The sequence below is a fragment of the Crotalus tigris genome, unplaced genomic scaffold (genome assembly GCF_016545835.1).
Source record: "Crotalus tigris isolate CLP2741 ecotype Arizona unplaced genomic scaffold, ASM1654583v1 scf7180000021474.84320, whole genome shotgun sequence".
NCBI lineage: Eukaryota > Metazoa > Chordata > Lepidosauria > Squamata > Viperidae > Crotalus > Crotalus tigris.
The window spans coordinates 57,520-84,320 of record NW_024098527.1 but is presented as its reverse complement, the minus strand read 5'-3'; the positions used below and the strand labels follow the sequence as shown (position 1 = coordinate 84,320).

Here is a 26,801-nt window from a genome sequence, read left to right as displayed (position 1 = left end):
ATGCCAAAGAATGGGATTTCTATCGAATGTTTGGAATAGCATCTTTGGGTAAGATCAAATATTTGCTGTGGGCAAATATTGCTACCAATGAAGGAGATATTGCTTCTATCCTTTTATTGTTTCTGTCCTTTTAAACAGCAGCATTTAAACACTGACAGTTGCTTCAATTGTACTAAAATTCTTAAATGTGTTGTGATATATATTCATGTAGCCAATATTTCTCTTGCTTTCATTGAATTTGGCTGGAAGATATCTGACAGTCAAAAGATTGCAGCATACCATGAGTTAGCATATGTAAAAATATGTTGCACAATATTTATGAATGTAAATATTTTCCAGGAGATAGTGTCTCGAAAGGGCCTAGGAGACCCAAGTGCAAATCTCTGTTCAATCCTAAATCCCATGGCTTTTCAAAAAACACTTATCTCAGATTCTTCAAAACTGGATATTGTATTTGCGTAAAATACAATTATTTCAATTCGTAAAAATCAAAGATGTTGATATATAATTCTCATGGTATTCAGAATTCTATATACATACATGATTAACTATTGATTAGTGCTATACTAGTGTGTGTGTGTGTGCGCGCGCGCTTAATAATACTAAAAATGCAAATTCCGGGCATCATAATATATATATTGATGCTGCTTTGAAGTTTTTAATCTTTATTTCTTTGTACACTGCTAGGAGATATGTTGAGTATCGGCAATAAAACAAAATCAGTAAATAATAATAATTGCTGTAATAGCAAGAGAACCTGCTTTTCTTTGCTCTATTGTATTTGGGCTGTAAAAATCAAGAGATGGCAAGCAAGAGATATATGTAAGCTATTACATATTGTTGTCATCTAGTGGCTGTCAGATTTTTACAGCCTGAATATGGCAGCCTTAACTTTTCAGCTAGCTTCTGTCAATCCAAAATTGGCCAGTGAAGCTTTACTACCTAGGGTTGGACAGTTCACATGTTAAATGGCTTGAAACTACAATGTTTGAATTACAAACTCCTATGCCTAATCTAAACCCAATGCATGCCTTCCAAAAGAATATTTAAAAACGCATGTGCGTAAGATGTAGTAAAATACTATATAGCTACTTAAGGAACTTTTTATGATATCAGTTCTTTCTCTAAATGACATTTTTTTCTACTTATACCCATCTCCCATTCAGAACAAACTGCCTTTTTGACTGGCATCTTCACTGCTCTGTGGTTAGTAAGATCTGATGTTCTGAAAACCAAAGCAAATTTCATATTTCTTCTGAAAGCATTGCTGTTATCCAGCTATGGAAAACTTCTACTAATTCCAGCAGTTATTTGGGAGCATGACTACACTCATCTGTGTCTAAAGCTCATTAAAGTGTTTGTACTGGTGTCAAACTTTCAAGCAATTAGAGGTATTTTTCTAATTTAACTTCAGTATTACAATAATGTTGTTCAGGGGTAGATTTTCCAGCAGAGTTTCCACTACTTGAAGCAGATAGACATACAGCAGTACTGAAATTCTTGAAAGAGGCACTTCATTTCTTTATTAAAACCCTAAATACATAGAAATTGAAACAGTATGCATAAGACAGCAAAAACTGCAAACATAATATTTGATTCTAGTTAAAAACCGTAATTAAAACAATGGTTTAAATATATAACATGTTTAAGTAGTCTCTGTATCTAGATTTTGTTGTTAATTTTGTCTTGGAAAAATAAACAAGAATGACATTAGTTATATACAATATCCTTTTCTGTCCTGGAATTTGTTTATTTTTCCAGTTCTTTGCCAATGAAATATCAGTAAATTTCAGATATGTTCTTAAGTACTATATTCTCTATTGAGTTTTTAAGTAATCCAAACAGCATCACTTCTGGTGCAGTAATTTTGAATTTTTTCCCCTAATTTGTCTTTATCAGATGCATAAGAAGATCCCTTTCCAAATGTCAAGTTTTTAAAATAAAATGTAATAACTATTTAACCTACGCTAATATAATACTGATTTGGGCATAAGTATCACTATTAAAATTAAATTACTATATTTGAAAAGAATACCAGAATTGAATATTACTGAATTACTGATTTTCCTAATGTGCAAAGGATACTAACGAACAATTGTGCTCAACAAGGAAAGGCAAACACTAAGTAAGCCCATCCCTGTTTAGCTTCTGAGCCAAAACCAGGTCATCTCATTAACCAGAAATAGCATTTGTCCATACTAATTTGTTTCTTATTATTATGGAAATCTATTGGAAACCCTAGCACATTCTGTTTTTCTTTTGTTTTGCAGTTATTTTGAATACTAGCCGCAAACTGTGTCTGATGATCATTTTGAATGGATTACTTTTCGAAAATGGCATCATTTACTTGTTCCAGAAAATAGGATGGGATGTTTGAGATAATCTTGTTTCCTTAGGATGACAGTGAAAATATTTCAAGATGTAGAAAATATTGCCTTTGAAATCATTCACTTCATCACTGGTCAGTATTTGATTATTCTAAACAAAGTGATAAAGAAATGCTGAATGTAAATGAAACTTTCTATGCCAAACCAACCAATTGACCCATAGTAATTTAAGAATGATGCACTGATATTTATTTTTTATAACAATTTTGCTATTTTTGATGTGAAGGTGTATTAAAGAAAGAATATTGCTCTTTTATAATTTCAGATTATATAGCTGTGTTCTGTTTTTTTCTCCTGCATTAATTTGTAGTTAAAAGAAAAAAGGTGATTGTTTTATTATAAAGTACAAAGAAGAAAATGATCATACTAAAAAAAGGCAAAATGACAAAACAAGAAAAAACAGCTTGACTCAAAATGTATTCTGACAGCCACGCATAAAATCATAGTAAAGTGGCTTCACTTTGACATTTCTGGCAATTATGCTACTGGAAACACTGGGAATATATTATTTGTGGAGTTCTCATACTTTTAAGTTGATATTTATACATCTTCCAAGGAACAAATATAATTTTGTAGACATATTTATAAATAAAGGGTTTTTTTATGACTAAAGGCAATCCACTCTTTTTTTAATAAACAATATTATACCCACATATTTAGGAGAAAGCTTCAAGGCAGTCAAGGTATAGACGTATGCAAAGGCTTGAACAAATACTGCTTAATGTTGTTATTGATTCATTAAAAGTAAGCTTAGCAATGTCATCCTATGATGTTTGCTCGGAAAAAGTTGTACAGAACTACAATTACTCCACAATAAATCTATATGATTTTATTCTGAGCTTCAGAAGTTATCTGAACATGAACTGAATCTGCATTTAAAGTGATTTGAAAAATATTTTTAAATTATCTGTCTTGAAATACTTCCAGGGGAAATAAATTGTGTGACTATCACTGAGGGGGAAAAGTTCTAATTTATATGAATGTTCCATTCCAATTCCAAGGTGGAATCAATTTAGGCTAGTACAGGATAATAAGAGCTAATATTGTCTGCTTTAAATTATTTTAGAGCTAAGTAGGTTTTGGATGTACAAAACTATTAGTAGATTATTCTCTCTTTAACAGTTAAAGTTTAAGCAATACTATTCTTGTTGGGAAGAAAGTGATAAAGACTTTATTGAAAATAGTTATAGGAACAAAGTTTATCCATGTGCTACCAAAACTCTCATTATCATGACATTTTCTGGATGAAAATGGTGCATCATAGGGCAACAGTTTTTGAATCAAGGTATCTTAAGTGGGCTAACTTACAAAATGTGTCCCAAATCCAGGACCCATGACTCCCAAGGGAATGAAATATAAAGAACTTGTGACTGTTTCAGTTTTATCGGCTCCTGCTACACTGCTGGGCTCCTGTTATAGTCATGTAATCTTCATTTTCAAAGGTCTGTGAAAGTTCCCAGCCAGTCTCACAATCCCTTGGTTTATGCCCCATCCAGAAGCAGCCATTTACCTGCCTACTGAAAAGGGACGGGAAGGGGAAAGGAAGGAAGAACAGGGAAGAAGGAACCCCCATACATCCTGCCCTGGAATTGGTTTGAGTAATGACAAAGAAGGAGTGTTATGATTACAGGTAGTCTTCAACTTATGACCACAATTGAGCCCCAAATTTCTGTGGCTAAATGAATTAAGTCAGTTTTGTCTCATTTTATGACTTTTTTTGCCACAGTTGTTCAGTGAATTACAGTTATTAAGTTAGTAACACAGTTATTAAGTGAATCTGGCGTCTCCGTTGACTTTGCTTGTCAGAAAGTCACAAAAGGTGCTCACATGACCCTGGGACACAGCAGCTGCCATAAATATGAGTCAGTTGCCAAGTATCTGAATTTTGATCACGTGACCGTGGAGATAGTAAAATGGTGGTAAGTGCGCAAAACTGTCCTAAGTCACTTTTTTCAGCGCCGTTACTTTGAATGGTCACCAAATGAACTATTGTAAGTTGAGGACTACCTGTAATTATATTTTGAAAGTTAATTGTTAAAACAGTTTTTTTACATTTCAGAAAATCAAGTCAAATCTAGATATTAGATAAATACAATATTGAACTTTAATTTTTCCCGAATAGCTAATAAGCTACTATACAGGAGGTAGGAGCTATTTTGAGAATTGGCTTTTGGTCTTACCGAGTCAGTGAATTCTAATGATTAAAGGATCAAAGTATATAACCTGTGGAGGAATGACATGCTATAACATTTTCTGCCTCAGCCTTTTTCACCCTGTCTATTCAGGATCTCATTGCCCTGAATTTAACATAAGGGATTTTGTACTTCTTCCTGTTACTTTCTTAGCGCTCTGCAGGAATGGAGAAATAAAGAGGCAAAATGCTGACTCTAAGCCAAAGTTAGAACAGTCCGAGATAAAGAGGCAAAGCTTCTGCATTTTCTACCTGCTGATACATAATGAAAAAAGTGAGATGTCCATCTTGGTGCTTTATCCATGGTGCCATGGTGGCACAGTGGTTAAAATGCAGTATTGTAGGCTAACTCTGCCCACAGCCAGAAGTTTGATCCTGACCGGCCCAAGATTGACTCAACATTTAATCCTTCCAAGATGAATAAAATGAAGACCCAGAATGTTGGGGTCAATACACTGACATTTGTAAACTGCTCAGAGTGTGTTGTAAAGTACTGTGGAGCGGTATATAAGTCTTAAGTGCTATTGCTATTATCCACAGGCCAACAGGCCCCAAATATGCCGCCTCTTTGGGATGGCCTACAGCTGTTTCCTATAGTTTCCTATATTGCTATTGATGTAACAATACAAACTTGTAGTATTCAAAAAAACCAACAACTCAATTGTGTTTAATAGTTGTTGGGGTTTGTTTATTTGTTTGTTTTTTGTAGTAGTAGTTTGGTACCTTTGAGTAATTGTTACTGATGGTGACTGCCTAAATAAGTCCCTGCAGTTTTCATGTCAGGATTTCAGAAGTGGTTTGCTATTGCCTCCATCCTGGAACTGAGATAGAGTGATTGGTTCAAGGTTACTCAGCTGGTTTCATACCCATGATGGAACTAGAATTCACAGTTCTCCGCTATCTAGCCTGATACCTTAACCATTACACCAAACTGTCTTTCTTAATGGAGTTACCCTAAGGAAAATATACAAGATTTCAGATTAAGGAATTGTTGAAGGTGGGGAAGGAAGAGATGGTACAAACTCTCAGTTTATCAGAAAAGTTATGACAATAGAATATCTTTCTCTGTACTATTTTTTATATTAGAAAATGCAAAAAAAAAATCACACGTAGATTTAAATCATATTTGTATTCCTTTATACTATTGAAATATGGTAGGGAGGACAAAAAAGAAAATTAAATATAGCTCATCCCAAACAAATCTGGACCAAATTTTAAAATACTAACATAAGATACGTATATAATATGTATCTGAGGGATATTTCGCAGCAGGAAGCCATTTCTTTGGCTTTCCTAAGATTCTGTCCTTTTCTGTTTTTTTCTGAATTGGAAAAGAATGCTAGATGTCTGTAGAAATAATACCAGACAACATGTTGAGCAATTTGAACTTTGAGTAGCTTCATAGGAATGTGTTCCTAGCAGCAGAATTTACATTTTATAGATAAGCTGATAGGTCATTAAGAGGAAAAACTACTCTTTCTCTGTTTGGCAGCAAATAAGTCACTAGCTGGTCCAAGATTCTGCCGAGTAAATAAATATGTAGTATGGCCTAAAATCCTAACCGTTAAAGGTTTCAATATGTATATTTACTGAATTCATGCATTGAAAATTGGATAGGTAACACTTTACTATATTAATCAGTTTTGGCAAGATTAACACAGAGGATGGATTAGAATGGGGATTCCCTCTCTTCCTTCCTACTCAAGGCCATCATTTGCTGGGAATAGGACTCTCCCAACTTTGGAAATCCCCCAAAGAGAATGTGATTGTGTTGGGGAGACTTGTGGATTTGCTGGATCTACTGTAGTGCCCAATTGGTTTAAATGTATTTGTTCCCATTGTATGCAGTAGGCAGGATATTTAGTTTTCCTGTTACTGGCGAAACAGGAAGGAACAATGAGAATTTGCTTCCAACAGCACTTTAGGATATGACAGAGTACTTGACAGTATTTTATTGGCCTGATGAGCGTATAATGCAGTAATTTAAAAGGCCAAATTAAACAGATGATTCTAGATGCTTTTGCCAAAAGATCCACCATCAAAAGAATTTGTGTCCTTTTGGTCCTAGATTACCATTTTAACCACAGTGTCATACAGGCTGGACCTTGTTAACTATTTGCTATATTCAACCATTGAAATCTGTGTATCTCTGTAAATAGCCTATTGTACAATACTTGCTAGTTTTGAGTCCAGTGGATTGAGAATTGCTTACAGAATACCCATTGCATTTTTTATTCAGAAAGAAAAAAAAGTATTTCAACATTCACAAGCATCTGTTTGATCTCAACCAATTAGAAATTGTGATGGCAGCAATGCTCACACACCGCCAAATGAGAGAAATAATGTACTCAGATTGAAAACAGATTTAGGCAGCCATATTCTTCCTGTTGTCAGTTCCAAAGCAGACAAAAGGGATTCAGGCCTTATTATCCTACTGGTCATAACACGTAACTGGGAAGGACAACCCCTATATCAGGGACCTCCTGCTGGAAGGCCTACAAAACAGCCTTTCCCTAAGCAAGCCCTTCCATTCAAGTAGGAATATAGAGAGTTTTATCTAAATTTTATCTTTCTGGTTTTTGTGAAAGCTGAATTAGCATACCCATTGTTTCAGATATGTGCACTGTACACTGTTGTTTCTTTAAAAGTTGGGAGAGCGGGAAATAAGTAATCATGTAACATATAAATTTGAAATAGTGCACGCAGCTCATTGGACTAGGGTTTGGTCTGTAGTCAGTTATTTTAAATCAGCTGTCTGAATACCAAGGTTAAGCTATAATTCATTTCCTTTTTGGATTTCATATGCCAGGAAGTTGTAGCTGCTTTTGTGTCAGCGAAATGGACACAGGAAGGGCTAATACAACTTTTCAAGATTTCTTTCAGATGTACAGTGAACTTTCCACAAAGTTCAAACAATAGGATACGGATTTCCTGTCATTTTAATTTCCTACAATAATATTGTTAAAAAAACATACAACAAAAGAAATACGTTCAGCAATTGTATTTTTCCCCTGTAAGACTATTTGCAGTCTGTAATCTTAAAATCCTTATGTAAGTTAGGTCCTGATGTTTCCATTCTTGCAATGACACTTCAGATTTTAAAGAGCCTATTGGAGTATAACTAATACAGGTAGTCTTTCACTTAAAACCATTCATTTTGTGACCATTCAAAGTTACGGTGGCAAAAATGTTACTTATGACATTTTTCACATAACCATTGCAGGAATTCCATGGTTACATGATGGTTTCAGAGGCTCGGCAACTGGCATATATTTTTGATGGTCCTGAGATCATGTGATCACTTTTTGTGACCTTCTGACAAAGTCAAAGACAATAAACAAGGTTCAACATTTGAGACTGTACGCTATTAGAATCCATATCCGTGATTTTTAACATACCCTCTACAGTTCACATCCCTCTGTAATAGTTGCGGGTTGGCGTAGATGGAACGTTTTGGTTTAGTTGTTCAAACAGTTACTGTAGAACTGCTGGATTGCCATTCTTAAGCTGCAGTTGTGCACATCTTTTATGCAATGGTCGAGCAACCCCTAAATCAACATGATGCGTTTTGCATTGTTCTGACACTATCTTCCCACCCTGGTTTCACAAGTTATTTTCTAAAACAAGCTCCCAGAATTCCCAGGCGAATTGGCCTTTGTCTGTGTTGACTAAACTTTCTAGAACAGCGGTTCTCAACCTATGGGTCGTGACCCCATTTGGGGTCGATCGACCATTTTACGGGGGTCGCCAAACAATGCAATCTGCCATTTCCCCCCCTCGGGGCGGCGCCGCGCATGCGTGCCGCGCATGGGGGCGCCGCCGCGCATGCGCACGGTGCCACGCACGCGCAGCACGTTCGTGTGACGGGGGTCGCCGTCACACGAACGTTGAGAAACGCTGTTCTAGAATATGGCTCCAGAGAGTGCTTAGGCTGGGGAAAACCATTCTAACAAATGAAGACATCATTAGCCTTTTTAAATCAGTGTAACTGGCATAACTGCTCCTTAAAAACAGCTTTATGTCAGACTTTTGGCATCTGCCAAAATCAAAAGTGTTTCTCCCCCCCCCCCCCATGTGCAAGTTTCAGTTTCTTTAACAAGAGTTACTGGACAAAAGGGGACAGGGTTACAAGAATTCTGTCAATGAACTATTCTCCCTCTTAAACCAATATACCTCAAAGCATTGGTGTGGAAACTTCTTTATTTTCTAACTCCCGTCTTCTGGGCCAAGAACTATTTCATTGGTAACAAAGGGACCTAATGAAGAGTTTCTGAACTCTTTTATCAGTCTGGAAGCCTTTACATGTTATAAATCAAGGCCACAAGTAGAGAACATATTTGCCAGGGTAGAAACACAGCCTGTCGCAAGTTGCAGATCTATACTTGCCAGCATACTTGTCCAACCTTCTCATTACTGAGCAGGATGAGGATTACAGTTCATCACTATCTGGCGGATAACCGATGTTTTTTTTTTTTTGAATCTTTATTACATTGGTTGGTTTCAGCCTAAATGGATATATTTTATCCCACTGATTTTAGTGGAAGCTGACCCATAAGTAATCTAGAGAACTAGTGTACTATTGATTTCAGCCATCATATGCTAAATAAATAAATAAATGATTTCAGCAACAGGGGTGTCATCTTCAATTTCCCCAATTTTATTGATGGAGTCAATTAGGACAAAAAGTAAGGCTAGTAAAAAATACCCTGTTCCAAAAAGAGTTGAGTGGGCAGGGCTGCTTGCTAGGCTATTATTCTTTATTTATATATTATATTTATATGCCACCCATTTCCCCAATGTGGCAATTTTTTATTTTTATTTTTTTGTACTCAGTTGGGTTTTGAAAGCAGAGATCTCTTTTTAATGTGCAGGAGAACGGAAATATTTGGTGACAGACCTGGCAGGGTGACATAACAGGGATGGGTGTAGTGTACAATACAACAATGCAATAGATTAAAGAAGCTGCTTTTATAAGTGTATGAATGTGATTGTCCTTTTTACACATTTTGGTGTTCCCTTTGGATACATCCAAAGTTAACAAGCTTGAAGATTTATTATTTGTCATTTCAGTTTTCTCCTTTGAGGTTGAAAATACGTTTCCAAATCTTAAAATAGGACTTCCACATGAAAACAAATCACTTACTTACATGGTATCATATTCCTGCATGGCAAAACACTTTCCTTCTGCATATATCAATTACAAAGTATTCCAGGAAGCTGAAACCAATCAGGTTCTGACCATTATGCACAAGACCAGTTCAAAAGTTTCCATCTTCTGCTCGGGGTTCCTATAAACTTCTTCATGTGAGGTAGGCTGTGGATTTCTGAATGTAGTCCACCAAGGTAGCCATGCAACTTTCCTTGGCTACCTCCAAGTGCTAAATTACATGTCCATGAAAAGGCTTAACAAATTACAGTTCCAGTTCAAACGTTCATTTGTTATAGTACAAAAAAACACAAAACTGTATATAATAACATACACACTAAGGCAGTGGTTCTCAACCTGTGGGTCGGGACCCCATTTGGGGTCGAATGACCATTTCACGGGGGTCACCAAACCATGCTGTCCGCCATTTTTTTCCCTTTTTCCTAGCTGTCCTACTCCCTCTTATTGGTGGCCACACCCACTTGGGGGTCACCACAACATGGGGAACTGTATTATGGGGTCACGGCATTAGAAAGGTTGAGAATCACTGCACTAAGGTCTTTTTGGACTGTAAGAGACAAATTGACCATTTGTCTTCCAAGCATTTTAGTATTACAAATGATGTTGTTAATCCATGTATGTTAAACTAAAATTATTAGCTGGACAATGAACAACTAAATTACAGTTATGGAAGCTAATGGAGCTGCAAGGTGTACAATGAGCTGCTCTGATTTGTTCTTATTGCATTTGAGTAAAAATATAGGAAGTGTTACACAATTTTATTACACTGGTTTAAATAAGTCATTCTGACATTAGCCAGAAAGAATGGGAACTGGATCATCAACCCAAGTAAAAACTTTGGAAGAAGTTTAAACTATTGAGATATTACAGAATTCATCCTTTATGGCAGTGTTTCCCAAACTTGACAATTTTAAGGCATGTGGACTTCAACTCCCAGAATTCCACAGCCAGCGTTGCTGGCTGTGGAATTCTGGGAGTTGAAGTCCTCATGCCTTAAAATTGTCAAGTTTGGGAAACACTGCTTTATGGTATAAAACAGGTAGAATTCCAATCCCACAGATCAGAGGCTTTAAAAAGGTGTTGTTTATGGAGAGATCTATTCAGTGATTACAAACATACAAACTATATAACTACATCTTACATGTCAGAATATTTGAGATGAGGTGTACAATGCCAGGCTTCTGTTTATACAAAGATAGCTGTCAACATCTGCCATCTAGAAACACCCCGTACACAAATTACACTGACATAACCTGTCAGGAATGCTTCGGGAGGCTTCAACATTCATTGCACATTACTTTCCTAGAGCAGGATTTACATAATGTGTAACTTGGGTTAAACAGCATGCCGGAAATAAATGGAGCAATTCTTCTTGAGCAGAAGGAAGAATGTACTTTGTTCCAATTAAACACCGCTCATCTCTTAACTGCCAACTCCATTGCACTCCAAAAAAACAAACAAAAAAAAAGGATTTCCTAAGAAATATTCATTCTAAAAAAATTCCTCTTCCTCATCAAAAAAGCCATTTTCCAGGGCATATGCACAGTCTGCACTTGATACTGCTTGGCAGGCACCTTTATATTCCTGAATTGACTCATAAAGAGAGTAGAGTTGACACAGTAATGACATATCCAGCTGCCGGAGGCCAACCTAGTAAGAAAGAAAACACATGTTAATATGCTTGATTTTATCTATAAGATGTTGTGGCCCATGCATATTTTTCCTACCACAATGATTCTATCCTCCCCCTCAAAAATAATAATAATAAAACCAGTATGCCTGTCAATTATACAGGAAGACTGAACTACAATATTTGGACATTTGCCAGACATTTGACTGGCAAAAGCCTTTCTTAAATACTTTTTGGATTTAACTCATTTACAACTAAAGACAGATACTCCAAACAGCAGTGAAAATCAAAGCAGGCGCCTTCTTTCTGAGATTAAGCAGAGAAAAAAAATGCTACTTTGAAGGATTTTAATTTAAATGTAAAACACTTAACATTTTGATCCAAGAAAGTTTTAAATGGATAAAGAGGGCAGTATTTTTTTTAAAAAAAAAATCCGATAAAAGGGCCTTCAAAACAGCAAAATTAATTAGCGTAATAGACTAGACATTTGTGAGAATGATGATTGTTTATTAAGGAGAGTAGAATAGAATAAAATACTTTATTGGCCAAGTGTGATTAGACACATAAGGAATTTGTCTCTGGTGTAAAAGCCCTCAGTGTAAGTAGGTAACTCACTGATAGTAGGTAAATGGTAGATTTTACCAAACAAGATAAGAATAATATGAGCTAAATTGTGACTGTAACTACAGAGAGCTAACTGAGATAAAAGTAGTAAAAACAGAGGAAAACAAAAGGGGGGGTGGAGGAGGAGAAACCTGCACTTTATTTTTGCAAAAGTAATTGACTTACTTCCTCATAAAGGCAGCCACAAGAAAAACTGTTAATTTAGGAGAAAGATGGGGAAGGCTCACTAGAACAATTTACAGATAAGGACATTTCACCAGTTTTATTGCAGAAAATGTTTTGAAGAAATTGGAAAGAAGATGATTGGTTGCCAATAGTTTGGATGCTTTAAAAAATGGAAGAAGGATTTGCAGGAATAAAAAAAAATACGTAAAAGAAGAACTTAAGAAGATTGAAGAATCTTTGGGGAAACGGCTGGAGAACTAAATTATTGATAAAGTGGAAGTTTTGGAAAGTAAGGCATAAGTTATAAATAGAGAGATGGAAAAGGATTTGGCATTATTGGAAAGAACTGAGAAAAAATAACTTTATTTAAGATTTAGAGCAATTCCAGAAGGCCACAGAGAAGATGTCAGAAAATAAGATTGTTAAATCTGTCCACTTTCCTGGATTGGGGGGAAGATAACATTGACACAGAGACGGATAAGGTTTGTAAGATTAATACAAGTTTTGCAAAATTATGAATTGTTCCAAGGGACATCCTTGCGCACTCTGCCAGGAATAAGACCAGAGATCATGTTTTACAGCAATATTTTAATACTATATTGCAGATTGATAATACAAATGAAAATAGAACTTAAGATAATTCCAGAAAGATTAGTATGTAAGTGAAAAGATTATCTTTCTGACAAATTTAAATAGAAGAACATTCCAGTTAGATGAGATAAGTTGAAAGGGGTTTTTACTTTTAAAGACAAAGATTCAGATTGAACTCTATGCAGACAGCAAGAGACGTTTTTGGAAAAATCTAAAGGGAGCCAGTTTGGTCTAGTGCAGTGGTTCTCAACCTGTGGGTCGGGACCCCATTTGGGGTCAAATGACCATTTCACGGGGGTCGCCAAACAACGCAGTCCACCATTTTTTTCCCCTTTTCCTTAGCTGTGCTACTCCCTTTTATTCTATTGGCTTTTGAAAGCCAATAGAATAGACTCTCTTGAATAGAGTCTAATTCTATTGGCTTTCAAAAGCCAATAGGAATTGTCCAGGCTGTCTCTGCCCTTCTGAGCCCGCCAAAAGTCCCAGTCTGCAAACGGTGCTGCAAGTTGTCTGCAGCGAAGGCGAGCTGTCTGGAAGTTTCCACCCCTCCCTGCTGAGCAACTACTAAAAATGTAAGTAAAAGAGGGCCAGGGGTGGGAGGCCGGCGGACGCCAGGAGGGTTGCTGGCGCACGTGGGGCCCGGCGGGTGCCTTACCTCCCTTGGGCTGGGCCAGCTGGTGGCCCAGCCGGTGGTCGGCCTGCGCAGTCTCTGCCGCTTGCCAGCTACGCCTCAGCCGGCGCAGGGGGTGGCACCACGCATGTGCGGCGTTCCCGGGCAGGGAAAGTCCTTGACTTACGACCGGTTGGGTAGTCCTCGACTTACAACCTGTTGGGTAGTCCTTGACTTACGACCGGTTGGGGGACGCAGCATTAAAAAGGTTGAGAACCACTGGTCTAGTGATTTATTTTAAGGCACTAGGCTAGAGACTGTGAGTTCTAGTTCTGTCTTATCCATGAAAGCCAGTTTGGTGACTTTGGGCCAGTCATTCTCTCTCAGCCCAGCTCACCTCACAGGTGATTGTTGTGGAGAAAATAGAAGGAAGGAGTATTAGATATGTTTACCGCCTTGAGTTATTTATAAAAATAACTAAGAGAAGGATTTATAAAGTTTAAAACATAAAAAAAAAATAAATAAGAAGTGGAGGAAAAACAAATGGAAGTGACAATGACAAGTAAAATCCAATCCATTTTTCATAAAATCAGCACACCTAGCAAATCCAATCCAGTTTAACTTGACCCTTAAAGAGCACTCAGATTGATAAAGTGGCTTTCTACAATGCTGGTTTATGTTCAATTACTACACTATTTCTCACATTGACGTGATTTCCCAGGCCAGATTAGGACTAGCTGCCTTAAGAATGTAGGAAGGACATGGCCTGGATCTTTTGCCCACTTCCATATGGTCATTTAATAATTGAAAAAAGTGCAGGGTATAACTGAAGTCTATGGCATTTTATAGTCTTTATACACAACTCTGATTTGCATGTTACATTACTCCTTACTTTCTGCAGTTACCTCAATAAAGGACTATGCATGTGAAAGGGAAAAGTAGATCTTATTTGAAATATAGTACGAATATTTCTTTTCTTTTAGCAGGGGTTGGACTAGAAGACCTCCAAGGTCCCTTCCAACTCTGTTATTCTGTTAAGTACATAAGATCACAATGGATTCCAGAACTGCCACAGTTTAGCTGATATATATTTTTCTTAATTCTATTGGTTTTTGATGGCAAGAAAAATATCCAAAAGTTATACAGATACAATAGTATTTCCATCTAATTAGTTTCTTATCCTAAGATACAATCTCATCATTATATATCAATCACACAGCCAAACTCCAGATCCCCTATATATATCTTTGTTATCCTTATTATATTTATATGGTTTATAAATTGATATTGCCCACTCACTGTTTGTATACATTCTCTCATTCTGTGTACACACTAAAATCAGAATAAAGGATTCTGAGGAAAGTTAATTTGCATGGTGTATGATATGCCCACTATTTAAATTAGTAGCAGTAATATCACAAACTTTCCCAGCTCCCCGCTAAAATAAGGAAAATGCTGTGAGAAAAAGGTTAGCCTTTTCTACACGTCACACCTCAGTCCCATTCTTTTCCCATCTTTGTTAAAAATGACTGCCTGTTTTGGGGATAATTTGCATCTGAATAAATAGCTTCAGTGACTGCATTGAAAGGAAGGAATGGAAAACACAAATATGAGTTTTTGGTTTTAATTGCTGCCAGTTCGACAGTATCTCTTAGATGAGAGATAGGCAATTTATTTATTTCAGTTGTTTTGGACTGCAATTTCCAGAGTACCTGACTATTGACTAAGGTATTTGTAGTCCAAAACATTAGGCTGATAACCAGTTGCCTTTTATTATTCAGTCATTGCATAGGTTCAGATCCTCAAACTTTTGTGTGGTGGTGTGTATGTCATCATGATAATATCTAGCCACCTTATCTGCTGTCAGTCTCTTCAAAGGCTCTGATTTTTCCAAACAACTGGATCTTCTCCGATTACTCTTGTGTTTACATTAAGTGTGCAAAGTATGTCAGCTTTAGCCTCATTATTAGTGCTTTTGATATGTAGTCTAACTGTAGTTCATCTAGGATCCAATGATTTTTTTTCTTCTTCTTGCAGTCTAATGTCATCGGCCATCTTCCTCAGAAGCACAATACATAGTACTCAATTTATCTTTACTCAAGCTTTCTGATGATCCCACTTTCACAACTGTATGTTACGGCTATAGCCCTGACAAAACATACTTTTAAAGTCAAGATGTCTTTGCACTTCAATATTTTTCTAGATTTATCATAGTCTTTATGACAATGCTAAATGAGGGGGGCTTACAATCGGTCCTAGAAGTTGCGCCCATCACAATGGTCCCACAATCACAATTAGGGCACTTGACAACTGACTCGTAATTACAACAGTTGCAGTGTTCTATGGTCATTTGATCCCTTGTGGCCTTCCCTGCCAGCTCCCCACAAGCAGGGTCAATGGGAAAGCTGGCAAGAGGTTGCAAGTTCCCACTGCTTTTTCTTCCAAGAAACCCTGAGTGGCATGGGCATCTTGTGTTCTGCAGTGTCCACTCACAGCACCCACTTGCCCGCACTCTGTGGCACTCACCTGTGGCTCTTGCCTACCAACTCATAGCTTTGCCCCACAGCCTCCTTGCTTGGAGCAGTTTCGGTATCTCTTCCCATGTTTGTGGCCACGTCAGATGCTTGCTTAATGATCTACAATCCTCACTTAACCATGGCAACAGAGACTTCTGAGATTGCTGTTAATAAGCAATGTGGTCATGTATCATCACGCTTTAGGATTGCATCACTTAGTGACAGAAATTCCAGTCCCAATTGCATCATATCCTGAGGACTTCCTGTATTCTGTCTTAACTGTGTTTCCTGATCATCTTTAATAGGCAATTTGCCAAGTGCACTTGTGGATACTCTTAACAACATGGTAAATTCGGCTACCTCAGCTGCCTATTAAAGATGATCAGGAAGCAGTTAGAATGGAACCTACAGAAAGAAAAAATCCTAGATAAAAACAGACATATTTTTGAAACTCCCTTTCCTTTTCCATTATTCATTGGATATTAGCAATGTGATCTCAGCTGCTTGTTTTGAATCCAACATGTACATCTGATAGTTGTCATTCTCTGTCTAGTTAAAATCTAGATGGCAAAACCTTAAGTACAGTACTTATTAGCATTGATGTAAGTGCAAATATTAAATAGAGCATTATTTAGCACTGATCTTTTTGGTATTGGAATATAAATTATCTTTTTCAGTCTCTTGGTTATTGCTGTTTTTGATATCTATTTAAAACCACAAGTAGCACAAGCTCCATCATCTTATAAGATTGTAAATAGTTATCCTAATATTTCATGAACTTCTGCGACTAAGTTGTTAGCAATATTTTCTAATGGCTGTTTACCTTTCCAGACCCACTCTAGTTGTGATGAAACTTTCATACATATCTATTTTTGAGATTTTTTCTCTATAGTTTTACCATGTTTTCCTGAAAGTAAGGCCTACCCTGAAAATAAGTCCTAGCTTGATTTTTGGGGGTGGGCCTAATATAAGCCCTACCCCTAGTTTTGGGGCAAGGCACACACCTAAAAATCAAGCTAGGGTGGGGGGAGCTGTCCACACATCCTGCACCCACTTAACTTGCAGCCAGGCCTCTTCTCATTGGCCCACTTCTTCTGCAGTGTCTTCTGCAGCCAGGCCTGCATTTCTCAGTCACAGGCCTTTCCGGAAGGCCACTGCAGCTGAGAACCGAGCTATGGATTCAATCCATAGCTCCGTACTCAGTTGCAGAGGCCTTCTAATAAGATCTGACTGCAAAATGCAGGACGGAATGCAGCTGCAGAATGAAGCTGTTCCTTTGGCCCCAGAAGAAGTGACCTGCTGGGCTGGGCTGTCAGTGCCAGAGGTGAGTGATATCCCCCAAAAATAAAACCTGGTGCCTCTTTTGGAGGCAAAAAAAAAAAGACTCAGTCTTATTTTTGAGGAAGCATGGGTATATGTTCCCCCTTTGTATTATCTTATTCCTTTTTATGTCCCTTATATCTTAACATGACCACTTTTTTAATACAACGTTCCCCCGATTTCTCGAATTTTCTTGTCCTATCCATTGTAAGTTATTTTTTTGTGTGTTGCTTACCTCCTTTGGATTTTAGTTTTGCTTTCCACCTTTCTTCATCTATTTTCAATATAGAGTTTTGTTTGCTTCATCTTCAATGTCAGATGAATTTCAGTCTATAATTATTCGGGCACTCTGTCAAATATGCAGGTGGTCCTTGATTCATGATTACAATTGGTACCGGAATTTCCATTGCTAAGCAAGGCAGTTGCCAAGTGATTGTGCCCAATTTTATGACCTTTTGCTACAGTTATTAAGTGAATCACTGCAGTTGTTAAGTGAATCACACAGCCATTAAGCAAATCCAGCTTCCCCCTCTGATTTAGCCTGGCTGGAAAGTTTACAAATAGCAACTGGGATCCTGGGATGCTGCAACCGTCATAAATACATGCTGGTTGCCAAGTGCCCCAAGTATGACCCTGGGGATGCTGCCGCAGTTCTAAGTGCAAGGACTGATCATAAACCTCTCTTCAAACAGTCAGTAAATGAATGGCTGTAAGTTGAGGACTATCTGTAATCCCTTCACATTATTCTTCATTGTCACCGCATAATCATAGGAAATATTGCTAAGGGTGTATTCTTGGTCAGAGGATTTATTTGTTTTTGTATAAATTTGCAAGAACAACTTCATGATCTTAAGCCATAGTCAATATCAGGTCTTTTTCTTTTTCCTGTCTGAATAGAGCTTCCCAAACTTTGCATGCACATGCATAAACCAATTGGATTTTGCTATTGTCCATCCAATTATGCCCGTATGTAGAGCTGTCTTTTCAATTTTTGAAAGAAGATATTTGCTTTAAATTTTGAATTTTGGTTGAATTTTCATGGTAACACTCTGTCAGTACCTCACTTCATTTTGTACATCAAGGCAAATTTTCCCATTATGCCACATATTATTTTACATTCAACTTCTCCTGCAAAAAAAAATCTGTCTTAAATAATACAGCATATGATATTCAGAAATTTTCACATACACAGGAGCATTTTCTTGGGAAAATGTACTTGGTACAAAGAAGCATGCTTCAGAAATAACAGATCCTTGGAAGTACCCACCACTCATAATTAACTATATAGATTTTTATGTATACATCTGAAGTCTTTATCTGAATGCATCATTTTTCTTGAGGGACTCCAGAAACAAACGAAATGGTTTGTTTCTGGAGTCCCTCAGGATTTGTTTCTGGAGTCCCTCAGGATTTCCTGCCTGAGCAGGGGGTTGGACTAGATGACCTCCAAGGTCCCTTCCAACATTATTATTATTATTATTATTAACATCCAAGAGGAATTTTACTTTTATCTTAGTGCACAGGTGTCAAACTTGATCGCATCACGTGACATATTATGACATATTGTGATGTTTTTTGCCTTTGCGGAGCCAGGGTGGGCGTGGCCTGTGTGTGATATATCCAGCCCAGTTTGACACTGTCTTAGTGGGAAAAGAGGAAAATTAGCACTTTCTCAAAAAAGGTAAATATTACCTCAAGTAAGTCATGCTAACACCTGGCCACAATATAAAAGTGATTTGACATTTACTTCCCACATTGTCTCATGCCTAAGACTGTTCTGGTGGCCTCCTATCTAAGTAGACTTGCTTAGCTTTTTTAGAGGTAAACCTAGATCTTCTATCTAGCGCTCCCATCTGCTTAGTAGGTGGGAAATGCTAAGTGGTATCCCAACGTACACCAAGAGAAAATTGCATTTCTTGAAATCAGAAGGAGTCCAATTTGATTATTCTGATTTTTTTATTGAAAAGCCTAAACATGTGGGAACTGTAGTTCACTTCACCTGATGCATGGAGTAGTTAAACTCAGATGAGATTTAAGGCATGTTTCTCTTATTATGCTGAAACTGAAGAAGTCATCAGTACACTGACCATGACTGGCGAGTTTTGACAGACTTGCTATGAGGGTGGATTTTGCTAGAGAGAAAGTATATATTAGCTCTGCCACTTCTTTCATTCCACTACATCATTATGCATTCAGATTATATTTCCAGAAGCTTTTATTTCTAGGCTGACAGCACCACACCACAAATATTACAAAGAGAAAATGCCTTTTAATCACATTTTGAGCTAGCTAGATTTAAAATAATGAATGGTGCATATTTATGTAGAGACATGTATCGTCTATGAGAGGGAGTTGTAATGACTAAGAAAAAAGACTGCTTAATCAGAGGTGTGCCAGGCAGGAATAAATCACTGTTGCCTTTAGGAATTTCATGTCAGATCCAACACAAAGGCTTTAAGTTAACCTAATAATTAAATCCTATTTCACTTCACTGTAAGTGGAAAACTTGTTTACTTTGGAATTCTCCCTTTGGTTAAAGCCACACATTTTAAACACAGAAAATGTTTTAGACTAGAATGTTGAAGTTTTTTTTCCCATAACAATAAAAAAATTCATTGTTATTGAGATACAGTTTCAGTCAAATGGAAAACCAGGGTTGTGATTCAGAGTTAAGTCAGTTAGTCCTGTCTTCCATCACGTATTTGCTCTGAAATATAGCATACTCCCTATATTTTAATCTGTAAACTGACTGCTTATTTGAAAATCAATGTAAATTTACAGCTGTCAGGAGTCAGCATTCAGCCCAGGGACCATTCCTGCATAAAGCAAAAGCTAATGCACCACACTTCAAAAGACAGAACCAAAGATGTCCACAAAGTCACATTCCATTTTCCAAACCACAATAAAATAATTCTAATTCAAAATCTGAAGAGAGTAAATAAAGATTGTCTATGCACAATAAGAACATCGTTAAGGAAAAAGACAGGATGAAAAATGAATTCCAATTAGAACAGAATTTCTCTAGAGGAACTGATAGATAAAATTACATTCCTTTGTTTTAAGAGGAAAAAGAGCTCTCAAATTTCCTATTTACGGTAGTTTCTGTTTCCTATTTAGAAAAAAAGAGTGAGTGTTGGAGAATGGGAGAAAAAAAGAGAGTCAAAATGAAAGGATGTCTTGTCAAAACATCTTTTAGATGACATCAGAAATCTAAGGTTTTCCATCCTGCTGAGATTTTTGCATTAGGTTTTTACTTTCTTTGAACTCCAGGCAGAACATTACAGTCACTATACCTGGTTTGTTGTTAAGAGATGGTAATAACTACCTAAGTAACTACACCACAGGCCAAAGAATAGTACAACCAGTCCCACAGATTCGAGGAGATGTTGGCTTGGGTTTTTCTAACAGCAGCTTCTATTCTCTTGCCAAGACTCTTATATATCTGAAGGGTGATTTGTTAAAATAATTTTAAGTTAACTTAGTGGGTTTTTTTTAACTTCACAGACCAATTAAACTCCTGTACAGCCAAGAAGTTTTCCAAGTCTGGCCATAATTGTTAATTTTGTTTAAACAATTTTTGCTTACACTGTTCAAAAGTCTAAAAGAACATTTGTTAGCTATAGCAACTTTAAAATAAGTGGATTTCAACTCCCAGAATTCCCCAGCCAGGAATTAATTGACTGCTCTAAAGCAGTTTATAATCATTTCCATCTTAGAGATGGGGGGGGGAAGGTAAAAGCAAAGCCTATCGCATCCAAGATTAACACAAAAAAGCTCAACAAATTTGATTTAAAAGAGCCAGTTTTGTCTAGTGATTAAGGCACCAGGCTAGAAACCAAGAAACTGTGAGTTCCACTCCAGTCTTAGCCATAAAAACTAGCTGGGTGTCTTTGGACCAATCATTCTCTCAGCCAAAGTTACTCACAGGGTTGTTGTTTTGGGAAAAATAGGAGAAGGGATAGTAGATGTATTTGCCATCTTGAGGATGATGATGGTGGTGGTGGTGGCAAGATTTTAAAAAAGATCTTAAATAAGAGTTTTAGAAGGCAGCAAAGTGGAAAATAATCTAACCCTCCTGAGGAAGAAATTCTACAACCAGGGCACCATCTCATTTTATTAAATTATTTCAATAAAAAATGGAGCTGGCTATTGTCCAAACCCCTCTAGTATTTATATCCTGTAATGCAGTGGTTCTCAACCTGTGGGTCGGGACCCCATTTGGGGTCAAATGACCATTTCACGGGGGTCGCCAAACCACGCTGTTCGCCATTTTTTTCCCTTTTCCCTAGCTGTCCTACTCCCTCTTATTGGTGGCCACACCCACTTGGGGGTCACCACAACATGGGGAACTATATTATGGGGTCACGGCATTAGAAAGGTTGAGAACCACTGCTGTAATGCGTTACAAGAATTAAAGCCCTTCATCTACTTTCTGAGTAAATTCTGAAGCAGCCTGTCTTGTAATATATCCAACACCCCCTTCCCCACTCCTGTGCCAATGTAAACTTGAAGAAACGTGACTGGAGCCTGCAAGGTCCCAGCTGAAAGCTCTTCTCTTTCAACCGCTACTCTGCCCAATATGCACTGCAGCATTATAACTGGGGAGGGTTTTCTGCTTTTCCTAGCCTAACTTAACGTTCACGAAGCATCTCGCATTCAAAGAATCTGCGCCTTAAAACTGCCACAAAAGTTTCCAAGCAACCCACCCTCTGGCTTAGAAATTAAAAAAAAAAAAAAAAAAACCACTGCAAGCCAGAAATATCAGAGACCCCCGAGGTTGGGAAAAAACAGCTTCTAAGCGTGTTAGATACACCATTTGAGTTGTAGCGATGATTATTATTTTTTTAAGCTGGGAGACAAGTTGCAACCGCCTTGTTTATTCAGCCACGCGTTTCGTGCCGGCGACACTTTCTACGGAGCAGAAATTGGCACGAGGTGCCAGCCGCGAATATCGAGGGCTGCCCTCAAGGGAGCCGTCCGAAGAAAGAGGCTGAATTGCTCTGATTTGCTCGCCTGGCTTCTCACTTTACTAAACCAAGGCTGGCCTTGCCCTCGGGGGCTAAATTAAGCCCTGGCTTGACCGAGGGAGTTTCGGTGCACAGCATTTCATGAAAATACACGGGGGAGGGGGAGAAATAAAGATCCAAAAATGTTCCAAGGACACAGTTTTCCTGGCCCAGGAATGCGCCGCTTCTTCGCGGCGGTGCGCCCAACAACTCCCGGGCGGTCTTGGCAGCCGCTGCCGCCTACTCACCATCTCTTTACGGAGCAGGGCCAAGGCGGCGTCGAGGTTAGGGGGCTTCGGTGGGCGAGGAGATCCTCGCCCCGCTCCGCCGCCGCCACGGCTACCTCTCCGGCTCAGCTCGTCCTGAATGCGAGACTTCTGCGCGTAGAGCCGCTCCAGGTCTCTCCAGCGCCCTCCGGCTCCGCCAGGGGCGCCTCCGCTGGAAGAAGAATTCAGTAAGCCGCTCAGGCTCTTGGGCAGCGGAGGCAGCCCCGACCCGCCGCTGTCGATGCTCCAAGGCAGCCCCGACGCGCTCATGGTGCTCGGAGGGACGTCGCCTCTAAGTCAGCCGAGTTAATCCGCGGCGACAAAACAACGTCGCGCCGCCTCTTCTCCAGCCTGCATTGAGAAAAGCCTCTTTCTGATCGGATCGGGCCCGCCCCCTTTGGCCGGCCTCGCCTCAGCCCGCCCCGCCCCGCTCCGCCCTCTCCGGGCCTTCGCTTTCAGGACCGGCCCCTGAAAGGAAACGAAGAGCGAGCGAGTGATCGGAAAAGCGGGCTCCTAAAGAGGAGCGGCTGAAATAGAAGGCGTTGAATGGTACCACTCAGCTGTCCTCCTGCGAGTAATACGGAGCAAAATCGGCGAGGCAGCGTGTGGTTCAAAGAACTGAAACAGATTACAGGTAGTCCTTCGACTTACGGCCACAATTGAGTCCAACATTTATGTTGTTAAGTGATAATTTGTTAAGTGAGTTTTGCCCCATTTTACCACGTTTCTTACCACAGTTGTTAAGCGAATCACCGCAATTGGTAAGTCAGTAGCCGGGCTGTTAAGTGAATCTGGCTTCCCCATTGACTTTACTTGTCAGAAGGTTGCAAAAAGTGATCACATGACCCTGGGACTCTGCAACCATCACAACTATGAACCGGTTGCCAAGCATCTGAATTTTGATCACATGGCTCATGGGGATGCTGCAAAGGTTGTAACTGAAAAACGGTCATAAATCACTTTTCAATGCTGTTGTAAGTTTGAACAGTCTCTAAGTTGCAAGTTGAGAACTTCCTGTGTATGCCTTCCATTTGGTGTCGACTAGTGACCGCGTAGCTAGATTTTCTCCTGATGATCTATCCGTCACCTGGTTTTTGGATGTAACCTAGTTATCTATTTTTAAAACCATCAGGTCTATGAGGAGAAAATCTAGAGCTGGATTCTTTTCCAAAACTCTTCTCCTTTTTCCAACTTGGTGAAATAAGGAACCACTGCAATAATTGTAAGAGAGAGCCAGATTGGGGTGGGGGTTAAACGACTACAAATCCAGCTGGGTGGCCTTGGGTTAGTCACTCAGTCTCAGCCCTAGGAAGCAGGCAAGAGCAAAGCACTTCTGAAATCTTGCCAAGCAAACTGCAGGACTTGTTGGGAAAGTTGCCAGGCATTTAAACTAACTGAAAGATGGACACAAATACAATAGATTCAAGATATTCATGCTAATGATGTTTTAGAAAGATGCCACGTACAGTGATTTAGTGAATACTGAATTATTGCTCCTTGGGGAAACACAGGACACTTGTTTATAGGAGAAGAGCTGAAACCGGGCAGAGCATCGCCTTGTTCGACCTCAGCTGGGAATGTGTGCATCAGGCAACTCAAATGTGTTCCTCTTCTGCAGATGTCCATGAATAATCATGAAAGCACCACAAACATTGAGTTTGGGATTACAAATAAATTTGAGCAAATAGACAATTTTGAAAATAGAGAATATGCAAATTAAGAGGATTAACTGATATATATATATATATATATATATATATATATATATATATATATATGTAGGTCTTTGGTTGCTCGGGTTTTCTCCCGCGTAAAATTGGAAGTGTCTTGGCGACGTTTCGACGAAGTCCCATTCGTCATCTTCAGGCTGGTGTTTTCAGCTTCGTGCTTCGAGCAGCAATGTGTGGTCTTAGCTGTTTCTTCCTTTTAACTGCCAGTGGGGGTATGAACTGATTGGGTGGGAGCTTGGCTGTGTTCTGATTGGGTGGAGGTGTGTTCTGATTGGTTAGGGGCTTGGCTGTGCTCTGATTGGCTGGGGGGTTGGCTGTGCTCTGATTGGCTGGGGGGTTGGCTGTGCTCTGATTGGCTGGGGGAGTGTTCTGTTTGGTTGTGCTCAGGTTAGTCTGAGTTGCAGAGGGGTTTAAGATTTTGGGCTGCCTTGCTAAAATCTTAAACCCCTCTGCAACTCAGACTAACTTGAGCACAACCAAACAGAACACTCCCCCAGCCAATCAGAGCACAGCCAACCCCCAGCCAATCAGAGCACAGCCAACCCCCCAGCCAATCAGAGCACAGCCAGCCCCTAACCAATCAGAACACACCTCCACCCAATCAGAACACAGCCAAGCTCCCACCCAATCAGTTCATACCCCCACTGGCAGTTAAAAGGAAGAAACAGCTAAGACCACACATTGCTGCTCGAAGCACGAAGCTGAAAACACCAGCCTGAAGATGACGAATGGGACTTCGTCGAAACGTCGCCAAGACACTTCCAATTTTACGCGGGAGAAAACCCGAACAACCAAAGACCTACATACAAATACCCGCGAAAACTTCAGAAAACATATATATATATATATATATATATATATATATATATAGAGAGAGAGAGAGAGAGAGAGAGAGAGAGAGAGAGAGAGGGAGAAGGAAGGAAAGGGAAAGAAAGAAAGAAAGAAACAAGAAAGAAAGAAAGAAAGAAAGAAAGAAAGAAAGAAAGAAAGAAAGAAAGAAAGAAAGAAAGAAAGAAAGAAAGAAAGAAAGAAAGATCTTCATCAGGGTCCAGTCCAAGCTGGGAATAAACAAAATGGAGATTGCTTAGGAAAGAAGGTTCAGTTTATTTAGTTGCCAGAAACTTCAGTGACACTGCATGTTTCTGGGGTGGCTGACAAAATGGAGCTGGGATAGATGGGCTTTTATATGTTTTTTGGGCTTTGTATTTTAGGTTCTTCCTGTTCCTGTGGCATGTACTTTGAGGTGAGCTTGAGTGTGTTCTTTTGGTATTCTAATGATGGTGGGTTAATTCTATTATGTCCTGAAGGGCATGTCCTGTTTCTCTGGGGCTGGGGCTGAAGGCATTTTGCTTATGAATAAGTAGCCCCAGTTTTTCTGAATAGGATTATCAAATCTGCATTTCTTTTTTTATATATAAAAATTTTATTGGTTTTTTTTTCATCAACATATGTTAGTTTTTCCAATCAACAAGTTGTCTGGAATTTGCTATGCTAATACATGTTCAATTCCTAATCCTTCATTCTTTTCTCTAACCAAGAATAAAATAAGTTCCAAATTTGATAGTAGTCTGTATCTTCTTTATCTTTCAACCTCATAGTTAATCTGTCCATCTCTGCACATTCCAATATTTTCCTGATTATTTCTTCCTCTGATGGCAGTCCTTCATTCTTCCAGTATTGTGCAAAAATTATTCTCGCTGCTATAGTGATCTGTAAGATTAAATATAATTTCCGCTTATTAGTCTTTTCGGCATAATACCTAGTAAAAAAAGTTCAGGTTTAAAATCCACTTGTTCACCCAATATTTTTTCTAACCACATATGTATCTTTCTCCAATAAGCCTTTGCCTTACCACATGTCCACCAAAAGTGATAATACGTGCCTATGTTATGTTTACATTTCCAACATCTATCTGACATATTTTTAAACATTTTTGCTAATCTTGCTGGCGGTAGGTGCCATCTATAAAACATTTTATACAGATTTTCGTTGTATGAAATGGACATTGTTAATTTATAGTTTCTCTCCCATAACATTTGCCATTTTTCTAATTCTATATTGTAGCCAAAAATTTTTGCCCATCTTGTCATTGTTTCTTTCATTTGTTCACTTTCCATTTCTACAGCACTAGCTTGCTCAGTTTTGGGCAGAAAAGTCTTTTAAGATTTTTCTTTCCTCCATTATTCTGCCTTTTAATATCCCCAAAAATATTTCCTTCCGGGGTGTGTGTGGATGCTGACTTCCAATACACACACATTATACATAGACATACATACACATAATGTCAGGGGTACTGAATGACAGGTATTGCAATCCACTTGCCCAATCCTGATTTATTCAAGATGGTCATTAGGTGTAGCTTGTTATGTGGATTAAATATGATGGGCAAAAAAGGTGCATTTTATAAAATTTTGATTGGGCCTAGCAAAAGATCTGAATGTGGCTTGCGTATACTGATCTGACCATAAGCCCCGGTGACTGCAGTGTACTTATTTCTAAATAAATAAAGATTCCCTCAGGTAGACTATATGTGGATGCATCTTGATCTTTTCATAACAATGCTACAGAAGTGGTTTGCCTCTCACTTCATCCAGTATG

General features: G+C 38.6%; 2 protein-coding genes across 2 annotated transcripts; one reads left to right on the top strand and one right to left on the bottom strand.

The window, feature by feature from the left end:
- Positions 1-6: 6 nt before the first annotated feature.
- On the top strand, positions 7-2,999 carry LOC120296762 (protein ARV1-like). Its single transcript, XM_039318723.1, has 3 exons — positions 7-48; positions 1,167-1,391; positions 2,271-2,999. Exons 1-3 carry the CDS (start codon positions 27-29, stop codon positions 2,375-2,377), a joined length of 354 nt encoding a protein of 117 aa, XP_039174657.1. The 5' UTR covers positions 7-26; the 3' UTR covers positions 2,378-2,999.
- Positions 3,000-10,730: 7,731 nt separating this feature from the next.
- LOC120296763 (protein FAM89A-like) lies at positions 10,731-22,857 on the bottom strand. The gene is made up of 2 exons (XM_039318724.1): positions 22,456-22,857; positions 10,731-11,395 (listed from the first exon to the last, which is right to left on the bottom strand). The coding sequence occupies exons 1-2, from the start codon at positions 22,741-22,743 to the stop codon at positions 11,237-11,239; spliced, it is 447 nt and encodes a 148-aa protein (XP_039174658.1). The 5' UTR covers positions 22,744-22,857; the 3' UTR covers positions 10,731-11,236.
- Positions 22,858-26,801: the final 3,944 nt, after the last annotated feature.